Source organism: Galleria mellonella, unplaced genomic scaffold (assembly GCF_026898425.1).
Source record: "Galleria mellonella isolate WM207_F2 unplaced genomic scaffold, CSIRO_AGI_GalMel_v1 utg139, whole genome shotgun sequence".
NCBI classification, from domain to species: Eukaryota; Metazoa; Arthropoda; class Insecta; order Lepidoptera; family Pyralidae; genus Galleria; species Galleria mellonella.
The window spans coordinates 2062158-2082985 of NW_026441995.1; the positions used below are offsets into that span (position 1 = coordinate 2062158).

Below are 20828 nucleotides of genomic sequence, written 5' to 3' on the forward strand. Positions count from 1 at the left end.
AAATCATGATCTCAATGGACTATACCTAAATTAGAAAGAAATTTTCAACTTACTGTCGAGTGAAATGGCCACTTAACTTGTTATACGTATAGAAAAAGAAACTTCGCTTTTCTACGGATGTTATTAAAATAAAGTGAAAATATGTGTAACCAATAATTCAAACTGTATTAGTGAAACAAAAATGTACTCGCGTGAAAAATTATAGTGTACCGCGATCCCATTAAGGAAAGAAAGCGTAGTTAGTAGATGCTGTTACAGCACGCGTGCCCAAACTATCAATCGTCTTCAATATATTAGATGTAATTATATAAGCAATTATATATGTTATTTAAAAAAACTTATGTTTATTTTGTTATATAAAATATACCAAGCCTATATAAACAAGGGAGATTACCAGAGGGAAACTTTGTACAAAAGTCGTTTGCTTGGGAACCTCTGTCGCATTCGTGTTTCTGCCGTAAAGCAGTTGTGTTTGCATGGCTGTGTTTCGGTTTGAAGGGTGGGATGTGGCAGTGAATTTTTATGTTATAAAGGAATAACACCTGAGTCTTCAGGAATGGCAACGCATGGGGGGTATCATGAACGAAACAGTATACTCTGTTATGTCTATGGTACTGCTCATGTCTATAGGCAATGGTTATCACTTTCCATCAGGTGGACCGTCAGCTTGTTTGCCATTCTAAGTTGTATAAAAAAAAAGTCTTTTCACGATGAAAAAAAGCTTATGTGCCATTTTGAATTGCATATAAACAACAATATGGTCTCAATTGGCGAACGACATAGAACACTGTTAATGTTATTAAGTGTTTATGGGTACATTGAACCCGGTAGTGACTAACAAATACTACTAAAACAGCATACATAGATAGTAAAGGTTATAAGAATACATAGTATTTTTGAATAAAATTCAAAAGTAAGAGGTACTCAATTTGTCTGAATTTTACTTCGCCATTATATTACGTGATTACGTGGCCAATTCTAAACCGATTTCTTAATTCTTTTTAAATTATTAATGCTTACTACCTTACATCTTGCTTCCATTTTAAAGTTTGCAATGTAAGCACAAAAATGTGTTCATTTACGACATCACATTAGAAACCTCTAAATTTATCTCTATGTTTCTCTACAATATTATGGATGTATTATACATGTAAACCGTATAAACCTCTTGAATCACACTATATAATAAAAAAAAAACCGCTTCAAAATCCGTTGCGTAGTTTCAGAGATTTAAGCATACATAGGGACGGACAGACAGCAACAGCGACTTTGTTTTATACTATATAAAACTTAAACAATTTATAAAAAATATTTACGTTACTAACATACTATTCAGCAAGTTGCTATTTATACAATAATTGAATAATTATACTTCTATATTGTATCCTCAAAATTTAATTGATATATATAACCATGTAGTAATGTGTTTCCAGTTATCAGTTGAACTATTTCAAATTAATATAAATATTTTTAATGTAAAGATTATAAAATATTAATATAATAATAGAAAATATGTATTTAAATTTACTAAGAAAGATAAAATTTAATAAAGGAAATAAAGTTTTAAAGAATTTATTTTCCCACTTATCACTGCAGACTGAAACAGTGATGAAGTCTGTTTATGTTATAACATAGTGGACTCTCTGTAAAGATAAATTGGAAATAAGCTTAGTTATGGCGTCTTGCAAAACTCCCCATAAGGGGAGGCTTATGTTTAGCAATAAACACTTAACGGCTCATACGACAAAGTTTCTATACTTATATGTCAATGTAGATCAAAAAGGTTCATATGAAACGAGATAAACCCAATTGGTCTTACTGACAAGTAGGTTCATATAAAAAGAGTTCGACCCGATCGGCCCAATCTTACCGACAAGTAGGTTCATATGAAAAGAAATCAATGTGATCGCCCTACTGTTTCTAAACTAAATCGTAACGTTCATAGACAACTTAAGAGTTATAATTTTTTTTTTATTACGTAATAGTTCATGCGACCATGGCCCATGTAGTAGTTACTTGTAACGCTTGAATGCATTCGTTGACGAATCATACATTATTAACCAGCTATAAGAATCCAATCGCTACGCAATGAATGGATTATTTACTCGAGGTGCTTAGACAAATATTAAAGTTGGAAATTATAAAATAAGTACATGTACTGGCAAACGTTTTGCTCTCTACCGCTATTTATAGGCTACACTTTTTCTTATTAGCATTTCAAAAAATACTTATCATTACAAGAGAGAAGACGGGGCTCCACTCCATACCACCTATAAAAGTGAAGATAAGAAGAAACAAGACCACAGTGACCCGAGGGTAGTTGCCCGCAGAGTTGATACCGGGGCTAAGAGCTCCGTCTCCTAGGAAGGTAAAGATGACCTAAATTGATTGAAACATTCTTATCTCTCAAGTTTGGTCAAATAATACTCATTTAAATTTTTTTTATCAAAATTAAATATACATACATGTAAAAATACAATACATTGAGAGACGTATAAAAAATATTTTTTAAATCGAATGAAAAAAAAAAACATAAAAGTACCCGTAATACAGTAAAACCATTAATCCTATTTAGTGAATTGCTCGTGAATTGCACAATATTGTCTAGTTGACAAGCCTCGGTCTGGAATTAAGCGTCAAATAAGGACATCGCTGCAGGCGCTTTTAATTTAAAATCACTATTATCCAGACTACAATAAGGGGTACTGATTAAAAGAAAAAAAAAAAAATAACACAAATTCACAGTACACATAAAGAATATTTACAAAAGATATTGTTTGGACTAAAAAATTAAAAATCTTATTTTCCTTTCCTAAAACTTTCTTTTTAAACTTTACCTAAAATTTCGTTATATTAGATAAGAGAACCATTTTATCAACAAAAATATATTTTATTTTATATATATTTTTTTTACACCAGTGAGGTGACAAACAAGCTTACGACCCACTTAATGGTAATCGGTTACTAGGTGCATTACGCGCATATTACAGACCCTGAAGCAATCTCTACCCCTTTTTTGAAGAACCCCATGCTGTATTCTCCTCTGAAAACCTTTATAGGGAGTTCATTCTATAACCTGAGCGTATGGGGGGAAAGGGATTGTTAGCAATGGAGTTTGACAGCCCTATTGCTAGCAATATGCCTTATTAGATCGACCTCCACATGGTTCCCCCTGGAAACCATTGTGAACGAATTCTTGTTGAGTTCGTCACGATGGGCTAACTGACCTGCTTCATACTCACCTATCATCCTTCACTGGGGCCCCACCGGTGTATACCGATAGCGCAGGTGGGATTACTATTCTATTATCAACCATAAAAAAAAACCTTCCTTTCCCGTGTGTGTCGTGAGAGGCGACTAAACGCAATGGTCGGGGGGGAAAGGGATTGTTAGTAATGGAGACTGAGAATCCCATTGCTAACAATATACCCAACCAGGTCGACCTCCACGCGGTTCCCCCTGGAAACTATCATGGTTAATTCCTGATGAATTCATCATGATGGGCTAACTGGCCTGTTTTCATTCTCATCTATCACCCTTCAATGGTACTCCGCCAGCGTATCCCGTTAGCGCAGGCGGGGTTACCATACCATTTTCACTCATCAAAAAAAAAAAAAACGCAATGGTCGAGGGATATGCAGCCGCGTCCCTCTTAAAAAGTTACCAAAGCTTAACTGCGATTGGTAACCTACCTACCAAGCGGGGCAACAACTGGCAAAATCCCTTAATAGAAGGAGACCTATTTTCAGTAATGGAAAGTTAACGGTTGTTATTTATATTGATTGTTGAGTTTTATGGGTATTATTTGACGCATATAAATACACATAATAATTACATCGTATCGCTCAGTTATTAAAACCTAGACAATTAATATTTTAATAAAAAAAAATGCAACACGTATTTTATTTATTTATTCATTAGTACAAATATGTGTACATGGCGGACTTAATGCTAAAAGCATTCTCTCCCAGTCAACCATAGGGAAGTGTCAGAATACTCGAATGCGGTACTACTAATTATTGATATACATACACACTAAAATTACATATATAAACGAATAAATATATATGAATAACAAATATACTTACACATATATGATATATACTATATTATACACGAATTTGGGAATAATATAAAGCACTTATTGCTCGGATAAAAATAAAAAGTGAGCGTGAACGCTTTTTTTGAAAGACGGTTTAGTCGGTAATCTCTTAATGGCATCAAGAAGCGCGTTTCGGAGTCGTGAAGAATGTAGGAGAAAAGAGTTTGAGGCGTAACCAGTACGAGAGGGGAAAGATAATTGGAGAGTATTATATTAATATATTATTTTCAACATGGAAGTAAAAATAAACTTTATCTATGGCAAAAATAATTATCAAAGTGTTTTCCTGAACTAAGTGTTATTTTGCGCAACCGCCAGTACTCGAAGACGTGTGTTATTTATTATTATTATTACCAGAAGTTCTACAACCTTCCATATTTCGGAGATTGGTGGCCTACCACCAATCTCCGACTGCCATTCCGTCCACCCACGTCTTGCGACTTCAGTTTCACCTCTACGGTAAATTAATAAATCGCTGATCGAAGCACAATGTTAGCCATTCAGTGCCCAAACTGCGAAAATGCGGAAATGATCGTTCGAAGTTTCTTCTAATATCTTCTAGTGTTGACAGTCGCACGGATATAAAGAGTAGCGAAATTAAACATAATAATTCTGTTCAAATAACCAGTTATCAAAATTACATTAACGTATATTAATTTACTCAAGCGAAATAATATGATTTGTTAAAAAAAATTATACATTTACATCGACAGAATAATTTTTCGTAGTAAAAGATTATTTGTAAACAATTTTCAAGAAAATATTATTTTATATTTAAAATTAAATATAATATAAATCCGATTTTTGAACGAAACAATCTAGACTGAACCGACATTTTCCGGTTGTATCCGGTAATTCCGTTCAAGGGCGGCCATTATGGAAATGGCGCGGAGGAGAGAAGGGAAAAATGTAACAGAAGTATGACAAAGGCACGATAAATAATTTTATGCTTTCATATAAGATACTGGTCAGTATTTTATATGAAAAACAAATATATAAGGGACTTATTCAATTAAAATAAAATTTATGTTAGTGATACTAACAACAGTAATAGTAAAGTAGTAGGAAAAGAGATTCCTAGTAATGGGATCTACCAAACTCATACTAACAATATACAGATCGACCTCCACGCGGTTTCCTCTGGAAACCATCCATCTATAGGATTTACTCCAGTATTAGTCTCCAGTTACAATTATAACCTACCACAGTAATCGTTCAATCGATTTTAAATAAAATTAATTAGACGGTTATTTATAAATTAAATTTTGTATACATATGTATATTATTTGCTGAAAAAAAGGATAATTTTTATCCCAATAAGATGCTGATTGCTGGGTTATATTGCAGCTATTTATATAACTTTTTTTTTTTATATAATTAAAATCTGTTATTGACTGTATTTATAAGAGACTTAGCATGTAGACTTAGATGTTTCAGGGTCGGCAACGCGCACGTAATACCTCTGGTATTGCAGGTGTTCATAGGCTACGGTAACTACTTACCGTCAGGTGGGCCGTATGCTTGTTTGCCACCTCAGTGGTATAAAAAATGTGAATTTTTAAAGTTTTAAGGGATTTTTTAAGAGCTGTGAATTTTTGTATTTAAATAAATAAATAAAATAAATTAATTGACCACTTTACTAAAAAATATTTAGTACAAAAGGCGGACTTATTGATATAATATATAACTTTAAAAATAATAATATAATAACATTCTCTCCCTGTCAACCTTTAGCAAAACAGAGAGGTAATTATGCGGGGAAAAAATTGAATATCGTTGTAGACAGACAGTTCTATATAGTTTTTTTTTTAATTGATTTAAGAGTTTCCTCTTGTCGGGGCATCTAATTCATACATTCTTTTCAGCCAGTTCTGTTTTAGGCCATATTTTTAACCTCCCTGTACAACATGTTATCTTAGTCTTTCTTCTATTTGTTAGTATGTACTTATTTCTCAGTCTTTCTTTTCCTCTTTTATCTTCTATTTTTTCTTCTAAAGCATATCTTTAAAATCGTCATGTCGTTTAAGTTATTCTATTACATAATATTGTTTTTTTGTTCCAAATTTATTTTACAATTATTAAAATTGGGGCAAACGATCATGCGGCTCATCTGATAGTAAGTGACTACCGCCGCCGATGGTCACCCACAACACCTACGGTATTGCAGGTGTGCTGCCTAGATTCTATATATACCATAGAATCTTTCTGAAGAGACGTCATTATTCTAAGTCGAATACAAAATCTAGATTAATAGGTCGCGCGATTCGATTCGGTCCCCGAAATAAGCTATCGTTATATTTGTATGTATTATTCATGAACTTACGCTTTGATGGGTTACAGGAATTAATCTATTGGATTTATTCAATAGAACCGCAGATACCAGATTGTCTAATATAATAATACATATATTTTCCGATTCTGTATTTAGTGTTAGTAGTAACGTAGTATGTAAAGAAACTGTGACAGCCTATTTGTATCACATTTTTTATGAATAAGCCATTTATCTATACCAAAGGGAGACTTTGTACAAAAGTCGATTGCTTGGATACCTCTTGGAAACAGTATACTCTGTTATGTCCATGGTACTGCTCATGTCTATAGGCGACGGTTACCACTTACTATCAGGTGGGCCATCAGCTTGTTTGCCATTCTAAGTTGTATAAAAAAAAATGTAAATTTATTGCCCAGTATATCGGAGAAATTATATTGCAAATCGTCACGAATTAACATACGAGTATAACATTTATTTATTACTAGTTTTTACACTTATTGAATATGTAAGTTACTAAATCATATGTATTTGATATTTTTACGTAATATATGTTTTGTATTTTATACAAGAAAAAAATATTAATTCACTCCTGCGCTAACTACCCACTTCTGGGGGGAAAGGGATTGCTAGTAATGAAGACTAAAAGTCCCATTGCTAGCAATATACCCAACCAGGTCGACCTCCCCACGGTTACCCCTGGAAACTATCACGGTTAATTTCTAATGAATTTATCATGATGGGCTAACTGGCCTGTTTTCATTCTCATCGATTAACCTTCACTGGTGCCCCGCCAGCGTATCCCGTTAGCGCAGGCGGGGTTAATATTCCATTTTCACTTATAAAAAAAAACTACCCACTTCTATTTATTTCCTATAACCAAAAGTTGTCTATAAGAAGCTGCCCTAGCGATGAGACTTTTTGTACTTTTATGTCCTATATTTTTATCTGTATTTTACTGTTACCAACTGTACTTTTTTAGAATTTTCTAATTATCATTGTATATTTTTGTTTTTGGTGCAATAAATAAATCCCTAACATATGTTTGTCCATTGTTACAGTTACCACCAAGATTGCTTCGGTGGACAATCACCGTTGTGCTGATCGTTGCCGTCATTGCACCCACATCACATTCTACATGTAAGTTTTTCACCAGAGGGAGGCTTTGTACAAAAGTCGATTGCTTGGGTACCTCTGTCCCATTCGTGTTTCAACCGTGAAGCAGTTGTGTTTGCATGGCTGTGTTTCGGTTTGAAGGGTGGGGATATGGCGTGAATTTACTGGGTACAAAAGGAATAACACCTGAGTCCTCAGGAATGGCAACGCATGGGGGGTATCATGGGCGAAACAGTATATTCTGTTATGTCCATGGTACTGCTCATGTCTATAGGCGACAGTTATCACTTTCCATCAGGTGGACCGTCAGCTTGTTTGCCATTTTAAGTTGTATAAAAAAAAGTGCTCAGTACCAGACTAGGAAGTACGTACCAGTAGAAGAATGGTACCACTGACCCATTCGTGTTTACCACTAAGCAGCTGACCTAGCATAGCTCGATTTGAAGAATAGGATATGGCTATAAAATTACACGGTACAAATATATAATGAGGCTTCAAGACTGTTCTGATTTTAACCGACTTCAAAAGAAGTAAGTTCTCTCAACTCAGTTGTTTTTATGTTTTATGTTTGTTATATCACAACTTTGTCAGTCGTAAACCGATTTGGAATTTTTTTTTTAATCTAAAAGGATATAGTTACGATTTGGTCCCATAGAAATTTTATCAAAATCCGTTTATTAGTTTGGTTTTAAAATTAAAATGTGTGGTTTTGCTACAACTAAAGTGAAATAAATTTAATTAATTCCAAATTGCATAGTAACGCTTTTATAAGTACTTCATTATTCCTAGTGACAAAGTGATTGAAACAAAAAGTATATATATGATATATATTATATAACTTAGAACGGCAAACATGCTGACGGCCCACCTGATAGAAAGTGTTAACCATCGCCTATAGACATGAACAGTACTATGGACATAACAGAGTATACTGTTTCGCCCATGATACCGCCCATGCGTTGCCATTCCTGAGGACTCAGGTGTTATTTCTCTGTACCCAGTAAATTCACGCCCTATCCCACCCTTGGTGATATACCTTAATTGGGTAGCAATTGAAGGTACTTTTCTACCTTAAAAATAGTTTCAGCTTTGTTCCACGTACAATAGAATCAGTATTTACAGGTTTTCATTTTTTATTGATCAAAATAGATACTTTCATTCAAATATGGATCTAATATTACAAGCTGGGGGGAAAGGGATTGTTAGTAATGGAGACTAAGAATCCCTTTGCTAGCAATACACCCAACCAGGTCGACCTCCTCGCGGTTCCCCCTGGAAACTATTATGGTTAATTCCTGATGAATTAATTCATCATGATAGGCTAACTGGCCTGTTTTCATTCTCATCTATCACCCTTTACTGATGCTCCGCCAGCGTATCCCATTAGCGCAGGCGGGGTTACTATACCAATTTCACCCAACAAAGAAAAAAATACTACAAGTTATAATGGGGAGTATAGAGAATATAGAGATTTTCTATACAGAAAGAGAGAGACAGAGAATAGAGAGAGAAAAATACGAGTGCATGTCCGCGGTGCAGCATAACAAAAAGGCCATAACTCAGTGTATAACTTTACTGGACAAAACATTAGTTTTCTGTTACAACCTGAAAGCAGAAACGGAATGCATTTACTAAGTCGTATATCAAAACAGTTGTCATTTATGCATATGAAAATATGGGTTTTAAAAATACAGTACATAATTTATTATTTTATTTAATGCAACTCGGGATGGTAAACAATCTGACGACCCACCTGATGAAAGTGGTAACCGTCGTCGTGTATATATATATATACCTGGTAATTTCACTCCTATATACCATATTTCCAATAGAAATAAAAAATGGGAACAGAGCTACCTATGCACATATATAGATATACACATAAACAAAACTTTTAATTAGATTTTAGGTACATTAATAAATAGTAGCTATATTTCATAAAATTGTATCACATCTGTTGTTGCTATGTGGTCCCGGCGTAGAATTAGCCACTCCATACTTTCCAGTGGGTATCGTAAGACACAACTAAGAAATTTTCATGGTCGACGGATAGGCAGCAACGTTTCTTTTGAAACATAATCAAAAGTCTAACTGCGATTATCAACTGACCGTTTACCATCAGACGGACTGTATGTTTATTTGCCACCTTTGTGGTAAAAAAAAATTTTAAAATACTAATTATTAAGCCTTTACAATTAAATATAGTCACTTCATAACTATCCAAAGATATCACATTCATCCAAAATACAGTCAAATTAAAAAAAGCAATGTATTCTTTTTGAGGCAACATTCAAATATTGAAGCATGTATATATATCAATGTTGCCAACATTGCAATTGCTACAATAATAAATTATGGGATACTTCAACTCCAAAAACGCATGACGCTTGTCAGCCGCCTGTCGTAGTCTGCTGAAATACAGCTTGATTCGTGTTTAGCGACAGGCCCGATATGTATGACCCACCCATCCAAACAATATATTGCTGATAATCCGACAATTTATTTCCCCGAAAAAAAAGCGAGCACGTTGCGGAAAAGAATGGAAATCTTAATGTAGATAAGGCTTGAAAAACTGTACTAATATTCGTGCTCCCATTATGAATGATAAATTGTGTTTATTTCTATGTTACCATTTAGTGACTTCATGACGCGGTTAATCGTTATTAATTAATAACATTTTTTAACGTAATTTGACATACATGTATGTTCTTTCTTTTATATATATATATATATATATATATATAAAAAAAAGAAAGAACGAATTGACGTATAAGTAGATTGAAAAAACTGGACTAGTACTTCGGGTATGATCGGCTGGTCTCCACAGTCGTGTACATACAGTGCTTATAGCTTCAACTCGACGTCTTCAGAATTATAAAAGTGATAGATAAATACTTTTTATTGTTTTCTCCAAAAGATTACAATAGTAAACTTATTATAAATATAAACAATTACAAGAAATAATCACAATGAGAAAACAATGGGCGACCTTATCGCTAAGAACGATCTCTTCCAGCCAACCCTTGGATGGAGAGGAGTAATTATAAACAATTTGGTGAGAGGCACGATGAAAAATTCTGTTCGTTCTAAATATGGAGATGTGATACAATAACAATCCTTATGAAAGGCGCCTCAACGCTTCTACTATTCGCCAGGAAATTTAGTACAAGTATAACCCAAATATTTAGACTAGAAGGTTTTTCTGACTTTTATTGAAATAACTTTATTTATCTAAAGAAAATATGATACAAAAGGCGGACTTAATGCTAGTAGCTTTCTCTATCAGTCAAACTTCAGGATGAACAGTGATTCACGCACGTTTTTCCTAGAGACTACAATATCCCATTCGTGTCTCAACCGTGAAGCAGTTGTGTTTGCATGGCTGTGTTTCAGTTTAAAAGACGGCATATGGCGTTAATTTACTGGGTACAGAGGAATAACACCTGAGTCCTCAGGAATGGCAACCCATTGGGGGTATCATGGGCGAAACAGTATACTCTGTTATATCTATGGTACTGCTCATGTCTATAGGCGACGGTTACCACTTTCCATCAGGTGAAACGTGACATCTTTAGTGTTGCACGCGTCCATAGATTACAGTGACCGTTTATCATCAGACGAGCTGTATGCTTATAAACCACCTTGGTGGTATAACAAAAAGATAAAAAATTACATAAATAATTGTTTAGTGTGACCAATTATTATAACTAGATATTATATTTACTTCTATCCCATTCTATCGGTCCAATGCGTGATATAAACTTAAGGATAATAGAAGAAGAACCAAAGGGAACGATGATGTATTAATTCCGTTAGCAAAAAACGTGACTGCGGCGAAAAGAATGGGTGTCTTAATATAGATAAGGCTTCAAGATAATACATATTCGGTTTTATCACTCAGTCCTCTACGTAATAGTAAAAGAACTAAAGTATATTTTCAAAATTTTGCTGTATTTTATTTCACTAATATAGCCTTTTGTACTACACTAGACTTATCGAAAATTGTTCAACAAATCCTGTAATATTGGCGCAATAAAGTGTTAAATAAATAAACATACATATTGTCAGCCGTTAACTGTCCACTACTGATAGGCTTCTCCCATAAGCCAGGGGTTTGCCAATAGTCGCCACGCTTGGCATGCGGGTTGACAACTGCATTTAGACTTTGGTTATGTTTTAAGAGATACGCTGCTGCCTATCCCCCGATCATTAAGTTCCTTTAGTCGCCTCTTACGACACCTACAGGAAAGGAATACAACTACCTTCTTTTATATTTTTATATTACATTTTTATATGATATTCTGAAATATAAAAACAAAATACGGAAAAGACGAAAACTGAAAGTGGTTTAATTCCTACATATAGCCTACATATATGAGTAAACATGAGTAAACTGTCATCCTTGTAATTTGTTTATTTGTCGGGTTAACATATTTATTTCTTTAGATATATAAAAATTTATAACTTTATTTTTTACGTATACACGTTGGTAGTATTTATATACTTATTTATTTGTTTAGGTGTTTATATGCATGTGTGTGTGTGTGTGTATGTGTATGCATATATATATATATATATATATATATATATATATATATATATATATATATATATATATATATATATATATATATATAGTGAGTAGGGATATATATTTACATTATTACATGTATTATATCTCCATATTTAGAAATAATAGGATCTTCATCGTGCCTCCAATCAAACTGTTTATAATTACTCCTTTCCATCCAAAGGTTGCCTGGAAGAGATCGCTTTTAGCGCTAAGGTCGTCCATTGTTTTCTTATTGTGATTATTTCTTGTAATTTTTTATATCTAGAAAAAGTTTACTATTTTAATCTTTTGGAGGAAACAATAAAGAGTATCTATCTATCTATTTATAGCCAGTCTGATGTTAAACAGTTACCATAGACTATGGATGCCAATAACCCCAGGGGTGTCATATACCGTTGCCGACCCTAAAGATTTTTCCGAAGGTTCCCTTACTGCAGTCTCAAGGGAAAATATCGGCAGTGAAGTGGCAATAAGCTGGCCACTTAGCTTGGAGACCCAATAATCGAGGAAAAATAAAGGCTCTCGAGTGGGAAGTCTGTATGCACAGATGTTCACAAATATAATTCCAAACAATTGCCCTAAGTGGTCCATGTTATTATTCTTAGAATGTACCTATTGCCAAGTAGTGATAGTGCTTCTTTGAATTTTTTTTTTATTCCTGGGAAAATACAATATAGGATATTTAATTTTAGAAAGAAGAAAGAAAGAAAGAAATCTTAATATTAGTATTTTTTAGTATCTCCTTAATACTTTACCAGAGGGAGACTTTGTACAAAAGTCGATTGCTTGGGTACCTCTGTCCTATTCGTGTTTCTACCGTGAAGCAATTGTGTTTGCATAGCTGTGTTTCGCTTTGAAGGGTGGGATATGGCGTGAATTTACAGGGTACAGAGGAATAACATCTGAGTCCTCAGGAATGGTAGCGCATAGGGGATATCATGGGCGAAACAGTATACTCTGTTATGTCCATGGTACTGCTCATGTCTATAGGTGACGGTTACCACTTTCCATCAGGTGGGCCGTCACCTTGTTTGCCATTATAAGTTGTATAAAATAAAAAGTCCTCGATATATCTATATAAATCACTATAAATGCGATAATTTATTTCAATTCAATGATACATTCAGGCTTCTCTAGACAGTTTGGAATTGAAAACATTTATTATGTTGCGTTTATTAATAAGTACCAATCTGTCGAAGTCTAAATTACAAATTGGATTCTACATTAGTTTTTTTCAACTTATTTTCCTTTACATTAAATTTGAAATTAGAATAATATTCGAAATTTAAAATTTGTTATTTTATTTCTTAATGGAATGAAATAATGTTGAATATGCTAATTAGGATATTATTTAAAATACCTTTAAAATAAAGAGAGTGAATCTAATTTATACCTATCATTTTAATCAAATCGTTATCTTAATAAATGTCATTAAATTTGATTATATATTTCTTTTATACAACTTAGAATGGCAAACAAGCTGACGGTCCACCTAATAGAAAGTGGTAACCGTCGCCTATAGACATGAGCAATACCATGGACATAACAGAGTATACTATTTCGCCCATGATACCCCCATACGTTGCCATTCCTGAGACAATAATTTACTGGGTACAGAGGAATAACACCTGAGTGGTGTTATTCCTCTGTACCCTATAAATTCACGCCATATTCCACGCTTCAAACCGAAACACAGCCATGCAAACACAACTGCTTTACGGTTGAAACACGTATGGGACAGAGGTACCCAAGCAAACGACTTTTGTACAGTCTCCCTCTAGTATATATATATAAGCTTTATTCTTGTATTGGTCCCATATTAATTTAACAGAAATGAAGTCACTGTTTTTTCCTTGGAAAATATATCCATTATTGTATTTAAATTCAACTATAACAGTTACTTCTATATTTCTTTTTTATTTGAAACATAAAAACATGAAACATCGATTAAATAAATAAAAAAAAAAATATATATATAAACATAATATCTGAAATCTCAGTGAATAGAAGAATACAATGAAAACATACTATATTATGAAATCCAATAACGCACAATCGACGTTCAATATATACATATATACAATAGAAAAATATTCCGTCTGGATGCTTTAAAAAAATTACTTTTCCATATATGTAATTCGAACTAAAACATACTTAACGCAAGAGTTTTAAAGTTCATTTTGGCTTGACATTATTTATATTTAGCTATTACTTATAACGCGTCCCTCACGGGCTTTTAAAATTCAGAGTGTGTTGAAGTTTATTATACGGAACAGATTGGAAAATAGTAGGTCTGCTTTAGACGGAACATTTAGAAATACTTAACGTAAGAACTTGCCATCACCAGCGACTTTCCCCGCATTCTGTCCTGTGTTATCAAGAATAATCTTTTACCGTAATGTCCCTGGCATAGAATAGGCCACCCGTTCCTTTCCCATGGATGTCGTAAGAGGCGACTAAGGGAACTTAATGAATGGGGGATAGGCAGCCAGCGTTCCTCTTAAAACAACACCAAAGCCTAACTGCGGTTGTCAACGTACCTGCCAAGCGTGGCAACTACTGACAAAACTCTAAGGACCTATGTCCAACAGTGGACAGTCAACAGATGATGTGGTTTATATTGTTTATTAGTTTACCATTGGCTTTTAAATGCGAAATCCCTTGCAAGGCATGTGTTTTTACAAATTCGTCTGTCTAGATAGATAGATACTTTTTATTGTTTCCTCCAAAAAGATTACAATAGTAAACTTATTATATATATAAACAATTACAAAAAATAATCACAATGAGAAAACAATGGGCGACCTTATCGCTAAAAGCGATCTCTTCCAGGCAAACTTTACATGTTAATGTCTAGTAAAATTTTCATGTAGATTTTACTTAAGACTAATTTAAAATTGTGTTTCACAAAAACCATGGCAACGCATGGGAGGTGTCATGGGTGAAACAGTACACTCTGTTATGTCCATGGTACTGCTCATGTCTATAGTCGACGGTTGCCACTTTCCATCAGGTGGGCCGTCAGCTTGTTTGCTATTCTAAGTTGTATAAAGAAAAAACAAAAACCTTTTTCACTTCTAACAAAATCACTTATTTTCAATTAAAAACTCAACTACTGAACTGGTTTTAATAAAATCTCTATGGGCTCAATCTATAAATAATATTTATTCAGAGAAAAAAAAAAGATTTTTTTAAATCTATCTATTCCTGACTTATGAGGTAACAAACATACAAAAATACAACACTGAGAACGGACTACTTTTCGAAGCCGATTGAAAGTGTTACTTCACAAGCAAAAACAGTTGCATAATGAAACAAAATATAGGGTCTACACAGATATCTTCCTTATTGATTGCTAAAAAAATTATCAAAATTGATTTAAAACTAGCTAATATATCATCGTTATGATATCAGCTATTCTCTGTCCACTGCTTAACATAGACTGCCATAGGAAACGAGTCTGAGCTACTTGCATCCACTGACTCCCTGCATTGTATTTGTGGTCGTCGATCCACCTAGTGACAGGTCATCCTGTACTGCGTTACTTGTACGGGATCATCACTTCAGCTTGCTTATCTTTCATATTACGAGTATATCAGTCACGACGAGTCTAAGCCAGCTGTATCTACTGACTCCCTGTATTTGTGGTCGTCGATCCACCTAGTGACAGGGCATCCTGTACTGCGTTACTTGTACGGGATCATCAATTCAGCTCGCTTATCTTTCACATTATATCAGTAACGACGAGTCTGAGTCAGCTGCATCTACTGACTCCCTGCGATGTATTTGTGGTCGTCGATCCACCTAGTGACAGGTCATCCTGTACTGCGTTACTTGTACAGGATCATCACTTCAGCTCACTTATTTTTCGCATTATATCAGTCACGACGAGTCTGAGTCAGCTGCATCTACTGACTCCCTGCAATATATTTGTGGTCGTCGATCCACCTTGTGACAGGTCATCCTGTACTGCGTTACTTGTACGGGGCCGTCACTTAAGAAACTTTCATCCCTGTCGGTTGTAAGTTCTTCCAGCTATTTGGCCAGCCCATTATTATTTCAACTTGCTTATCTTTCGCATTATGTCAGTCACGACGAGTCTGAGCCAGCTGCATCTACTGATTCCCTGCAATGTATTTATAGTCGTCGGTCCACCTAGTGATAGGTCATCCTATACTGCTTTACCTGTACGAGATCGTCACTTAAGAAACTTTCATCCCCATCGGTTGTCAGTTCTTCCAGATATTTGGCTAGACCATTGCCACTTCAGTTTACTATATCCTTCAGGCTATGTCAGTCACTTCGGTTCTTCTGCAAATATCCTCATTTCGAATTCTATCACGCAAATAAACTCCGAGCATAGCTCTCTCCATAGCTTCCTGTAACTTGAAACTGTTGCATATGTTGCCGAAGAAATAATGTGACATACATACGCAATGAACAATTAAAAATTACTGTAGTCTTTTTTAACTTATAATGCATAACTATCTACTTGTATAGGGTTTATCTAATACCTTATTAGCAATGTTCACATCACTCTTGCGCAATCAGTCAACACAATTGTGTATTCCAATACGAAAAAAGTATGTACTCTTTATCCGCACTTTTCCACGTCTCATTTATATGAGTATTTAAGATTCTTGTGTCTGTTGTGTATTTTTATAATATTTTTATGGTTTAGGGTTCCGTACCTCCAAAGAAAAAACGGAACCCTTACAAAATTACTTCGATGTCCGTCCGTCTGTTAAGACCCTTTTTCTTAGGAACGCGTGGAGGTATCAAGTTGAAATTAATATTATATACGCAGGTTTGCAATCTCTTAATGCAGTGAAAAAATCGAGCTTCTAAATCGCGACAATCAAAAGATACGGCCGTTCATGTTCCATTTATATCGTATATTTTGACATTCGCAAAGGGAATCAAAACCCATAGGGGTACTTCCCATTGATCTAAAATTATGTAATTTGGCAAGAAACAATGTCATGTAGCACAAGTAAAGGAAAAAATCCGAATATAGTTTTTTAGTTATTTCATCATTAAAAAACTTGATGATTTTGTACGGGACTCTCGTTGCGCGAGTCCGACTCGAAATTAACTGGCTTTTTTTTTTAGTTTTTAACTATTGTTCATAGTTTTGTTATATAATATAATTAATTTTTCACTCCATGAATATTTGTGTTGTACCATTTTTTTTTTTTTCATTTAAGAGTGTCCTCTTGTCCGTGCAACTAATTACGATCATTAAAAAAAAATATGACGTATTTATCAACAAAGAGTATTTAATTTTATTAATGTTATCAATTGTAAAATTTTATAAATAATACTCTAGTAATTAAACTACTGTTCCATTCGTGTTTCAACCGTGAATCAGTTGTGTTTGCATGGCTGTGTTTCGGTTTGAAGAATGAGTTATGGCAGTGAATTTACAGGGTACAGAGGAATAACACCTGAGTCCTTAGCAATGGCAACGCATGTGGGGTATCGTGGGCGAAACAGTATACTCTGTTATGTCCATGGTACTGCTCATGTCTATAGACGACGGTTACTACTTTCTACCAAGTGGGCCGTCAGCTCGTATGCCATTCAAAGTTGCATAAAAAAAAAACAGTAAACTTAACGATCGCTATCATAATCGTTACAGTTGTTTAAAACTATCTGTTATTCATTACTAAACATAGATTTTTACATATGTCGCTACAAAGTACAGTAATTTTACAACATTTTTCAGTGGCATTATTACTTTTTATTATATATATAAAAATAAATAAATAAATAAACACTTTTTATCACATAATAAATTACAAGCGTTGACTATTAAACTTTCGTCTCGCTAAGACATAGAGAAATTGGCAGGTTGTAAATTTTGATGTAAATATAAGATACGGCACTTACTCAGCAAACTCGGGACGAAACTCAACCAACAAACTGAACAATTGAATATTGTGCGATGTATTGAAAATTACAAAAGTTATTCGAAACTCTTCAATAAAACTTACCTCCGAGCATAAATGGAAATTGTTTATTCCACACAGACGTCAGTTACGCATGTCTAAAAGTAAATATGAAGTGATGAGTAAATACGAAGTGGTATAATACATCCTTATATTTATATTAATAGATATATAATAAATGTATTACTTTTCAATACAGACATAACATGAAAAATAAATAAGAAAGCACAAACAAAATAAAAAAAAAAACAAATAAGCAATACAAACTGACATCATGTATACAGTAACACAAAATAACCACAAGTTTTTTTTTTTTATACAACTTAGAAAGACAAACAAGCTGACGGCCCACCTGATGGAAAGTGGTAACCGTCGCCTATAGACATGAGCAGTACCATGGACATAAGAGAGTATACTGTTTCGCCCATGATACTCCCCATGCGTTGCCATTCCTGAGGACTCGGGTGTTATTCCTCTGTACCCTAAGGTACAGAGGAATGTAAGATTGATTTATTAATATATTTTAGTAATAACCTTCAATACAATTAGTGAATTTTATTACACAACCTAATATAAATGCCTTCTAGGTACCCGTGTGAGACTTTAAAAGAAATTATTGTAAATTGTTCTGTTAAGTTTCCTTAGTCGCCTCTTACAACACCCACAGGACAGAAACTGGTGGCCCATTCTATGCAGGGACCACACGGCATTGTATATTCTATATCTATCTAAATATATTAATATATAATTAATAATTTCAAATAAACAATAAACTACATTTTCGGGCCTCCAGTCAAACTGTATATAAATACTCTTCTCCATCCAAAAAGTAGCCTGGAAGAGTTCGCTCTTAGCGATAAGACCCCCCATTGTTTTCTTAGTGTATTTTTTTTCTTCCAATTGTTTGTATTCATAATAAGTTTACTATTGTAATCCTATAGAAGAGATAATAAAGAAGATTTATCTATCTATATTATACATTACATCCTCACTTAAAAAAATATTTCTTTCAGCTGTCCGCAGAAGATTACGGAAACCCACCAAAGTGTCTACATCAGTGACATCCAGCGTATCCAGATCAACGGATCAGGTCATATCTGCCAGCGTCAACAGACCGAAGATTCGTGGCCGGCCCACTATTGCAAGCAGGAAGTCATCAGCTGCCATCGATAACTCAGTTGCTACTGATGATCACCGGGATAAAGATGGATATAAGGTTTGTTTTGAATTTCTGTTTAATCATCTTCTTTGCTTGCTTCCTGGTTGACTGGTAGTTAACGCCTTTACGTGTCTGTTATGTGTAACTTGGCTATAAAAGTTAAATGAATATATAAGTAAATTATCTACGATTTATATGTCTAATTGTTATTATCAATACATATAATAAGGTCGTTACTAGTCGCCGTCTGTACATGGAGGATATATAAAAAAAAAAATATAGGGGGAGCTTTATGAACGCAATAGAATCCAAAACAATGATTTTTAGAATTTTGTCTGTTTATCTATACGTTTGTGCATTCTAATCTTAGAAAAGGCTTAACCGATTTGAATGGGGTTTCCACTAATGCGCTGCGGTTTGCTCCATTTAATATTTTAGTGTTTATTTTATTTCAATCGGTTCATAAATAAAAAAGTTATATCAATCTAAAGAAAACCCGTGCGAAGCCGGAGCGGGTTGCTAGTACTGAATATTGCTCTTATTCTTACTATTATTATAAATGAGTATATGAGTTTGTTTGTTTATTTGTTACTTTATAGCGCCTTAACAGCTTGACCAGTCATTATAGAATTTAGTATACATATACTATATAGGATGAAGAAGGATATAGGCTTCTTACCTCAGAAAGTAAACATATTTCGGTCACGAGGACAAAGTCGCGGGTAAAAGTTACTAAATTAGTTAATTTTCCAATAACACATAGCATTTAATTTACGATAATTTTAACGATTTAGGTTAATTTATGCAAACGAAGTCACGGGTACAGAGGACTCTTTAAATTTAATCTTAAATCCGCAAACAGAGATTTTACTTTCGGATATAAGCTAGCCTTTCTGTAGTACGTTCATACAAAACGTACGTTCTTCTACCGAATTTATCATGGGGAGTGTTCTGAGGAATTGTTCGGATTGATACCTGCTGCTGATTTTCACCACCGTACAACCCGCCACAAACTAAAGTTTCATCCCAATCATCTGGACGAGTGGCGGTCTTCCACCGTGCGTTTTTCAAGGCACTTTCTTCCACGCACAACCATTCTTTGGAATCAACTTCCAGCAGCAGTATTTCCGAACCGATACGACAACATAACCTTCAAGAAAAGAGTATATTCCTTTTTAAAAGGCCGGCAGCACACCTGCAATGCCGCTGGTGTTGTGGGTGATCATGGGCGGCGGTAGTCACTTACCATCAGGTGAGCCGCATGCTCGTTTGCCCCCTGTGTTGTAAAAAAAAAAAAAAAAAAAAAAAATGGCGAGAAAACCTCTTTTAACGTATTCATTTCATGACTAATGGCTGTACAAAATAAACGATGTAGCAAAAATGGTGAGTTGTGTTTCCTGCTATCTGTATAGAAAGGCTGTATTTCCCTTTGATAGACACGCCAGGAAAAGGTAGTGGTCCTAGCAGCGAACCTTGTGGTACACCTCTGCCGAGTTACGTTTGTCGTTAGAGAAATAGCTCGCATTGCAATTATCGACTTTAACCCCTTAAGAATAGGTGTCAACTGCTAATTTTACATGTCACCACATACGCTTGCTGCAGTAAAGTACAACACGGATATGAATAAGCTTTTTGAACGCGACCACAGTGAGTTGTTA

At 34.4% G+C, this 20828-nt stretch overlaps 1 protein-coding gene across 1 annotated transcript in view; it reads left to right on the top strand.

The window, feature by feature from the left end:
* LOC113513969 (probable chitinase 10) overlaps positions 1-20828 on the top strand; it is a 147346-nt gene that overhangs the window by 60546 nt on the left and 65972 nt on the right. Inside the window, exons 2-3 of the mRNA XM_052903427.1 lie at positions 7433-7511; positions 19025-19227. Of these exons, the coding sequence (XP_052759387.1) occupies positions 7433-7511; positions 19025-19227 (282 nt within the window). The remainder of the gene's footprint in view (positions 1-7432; positions 7512-19024; positions 19228-20828) is intronic.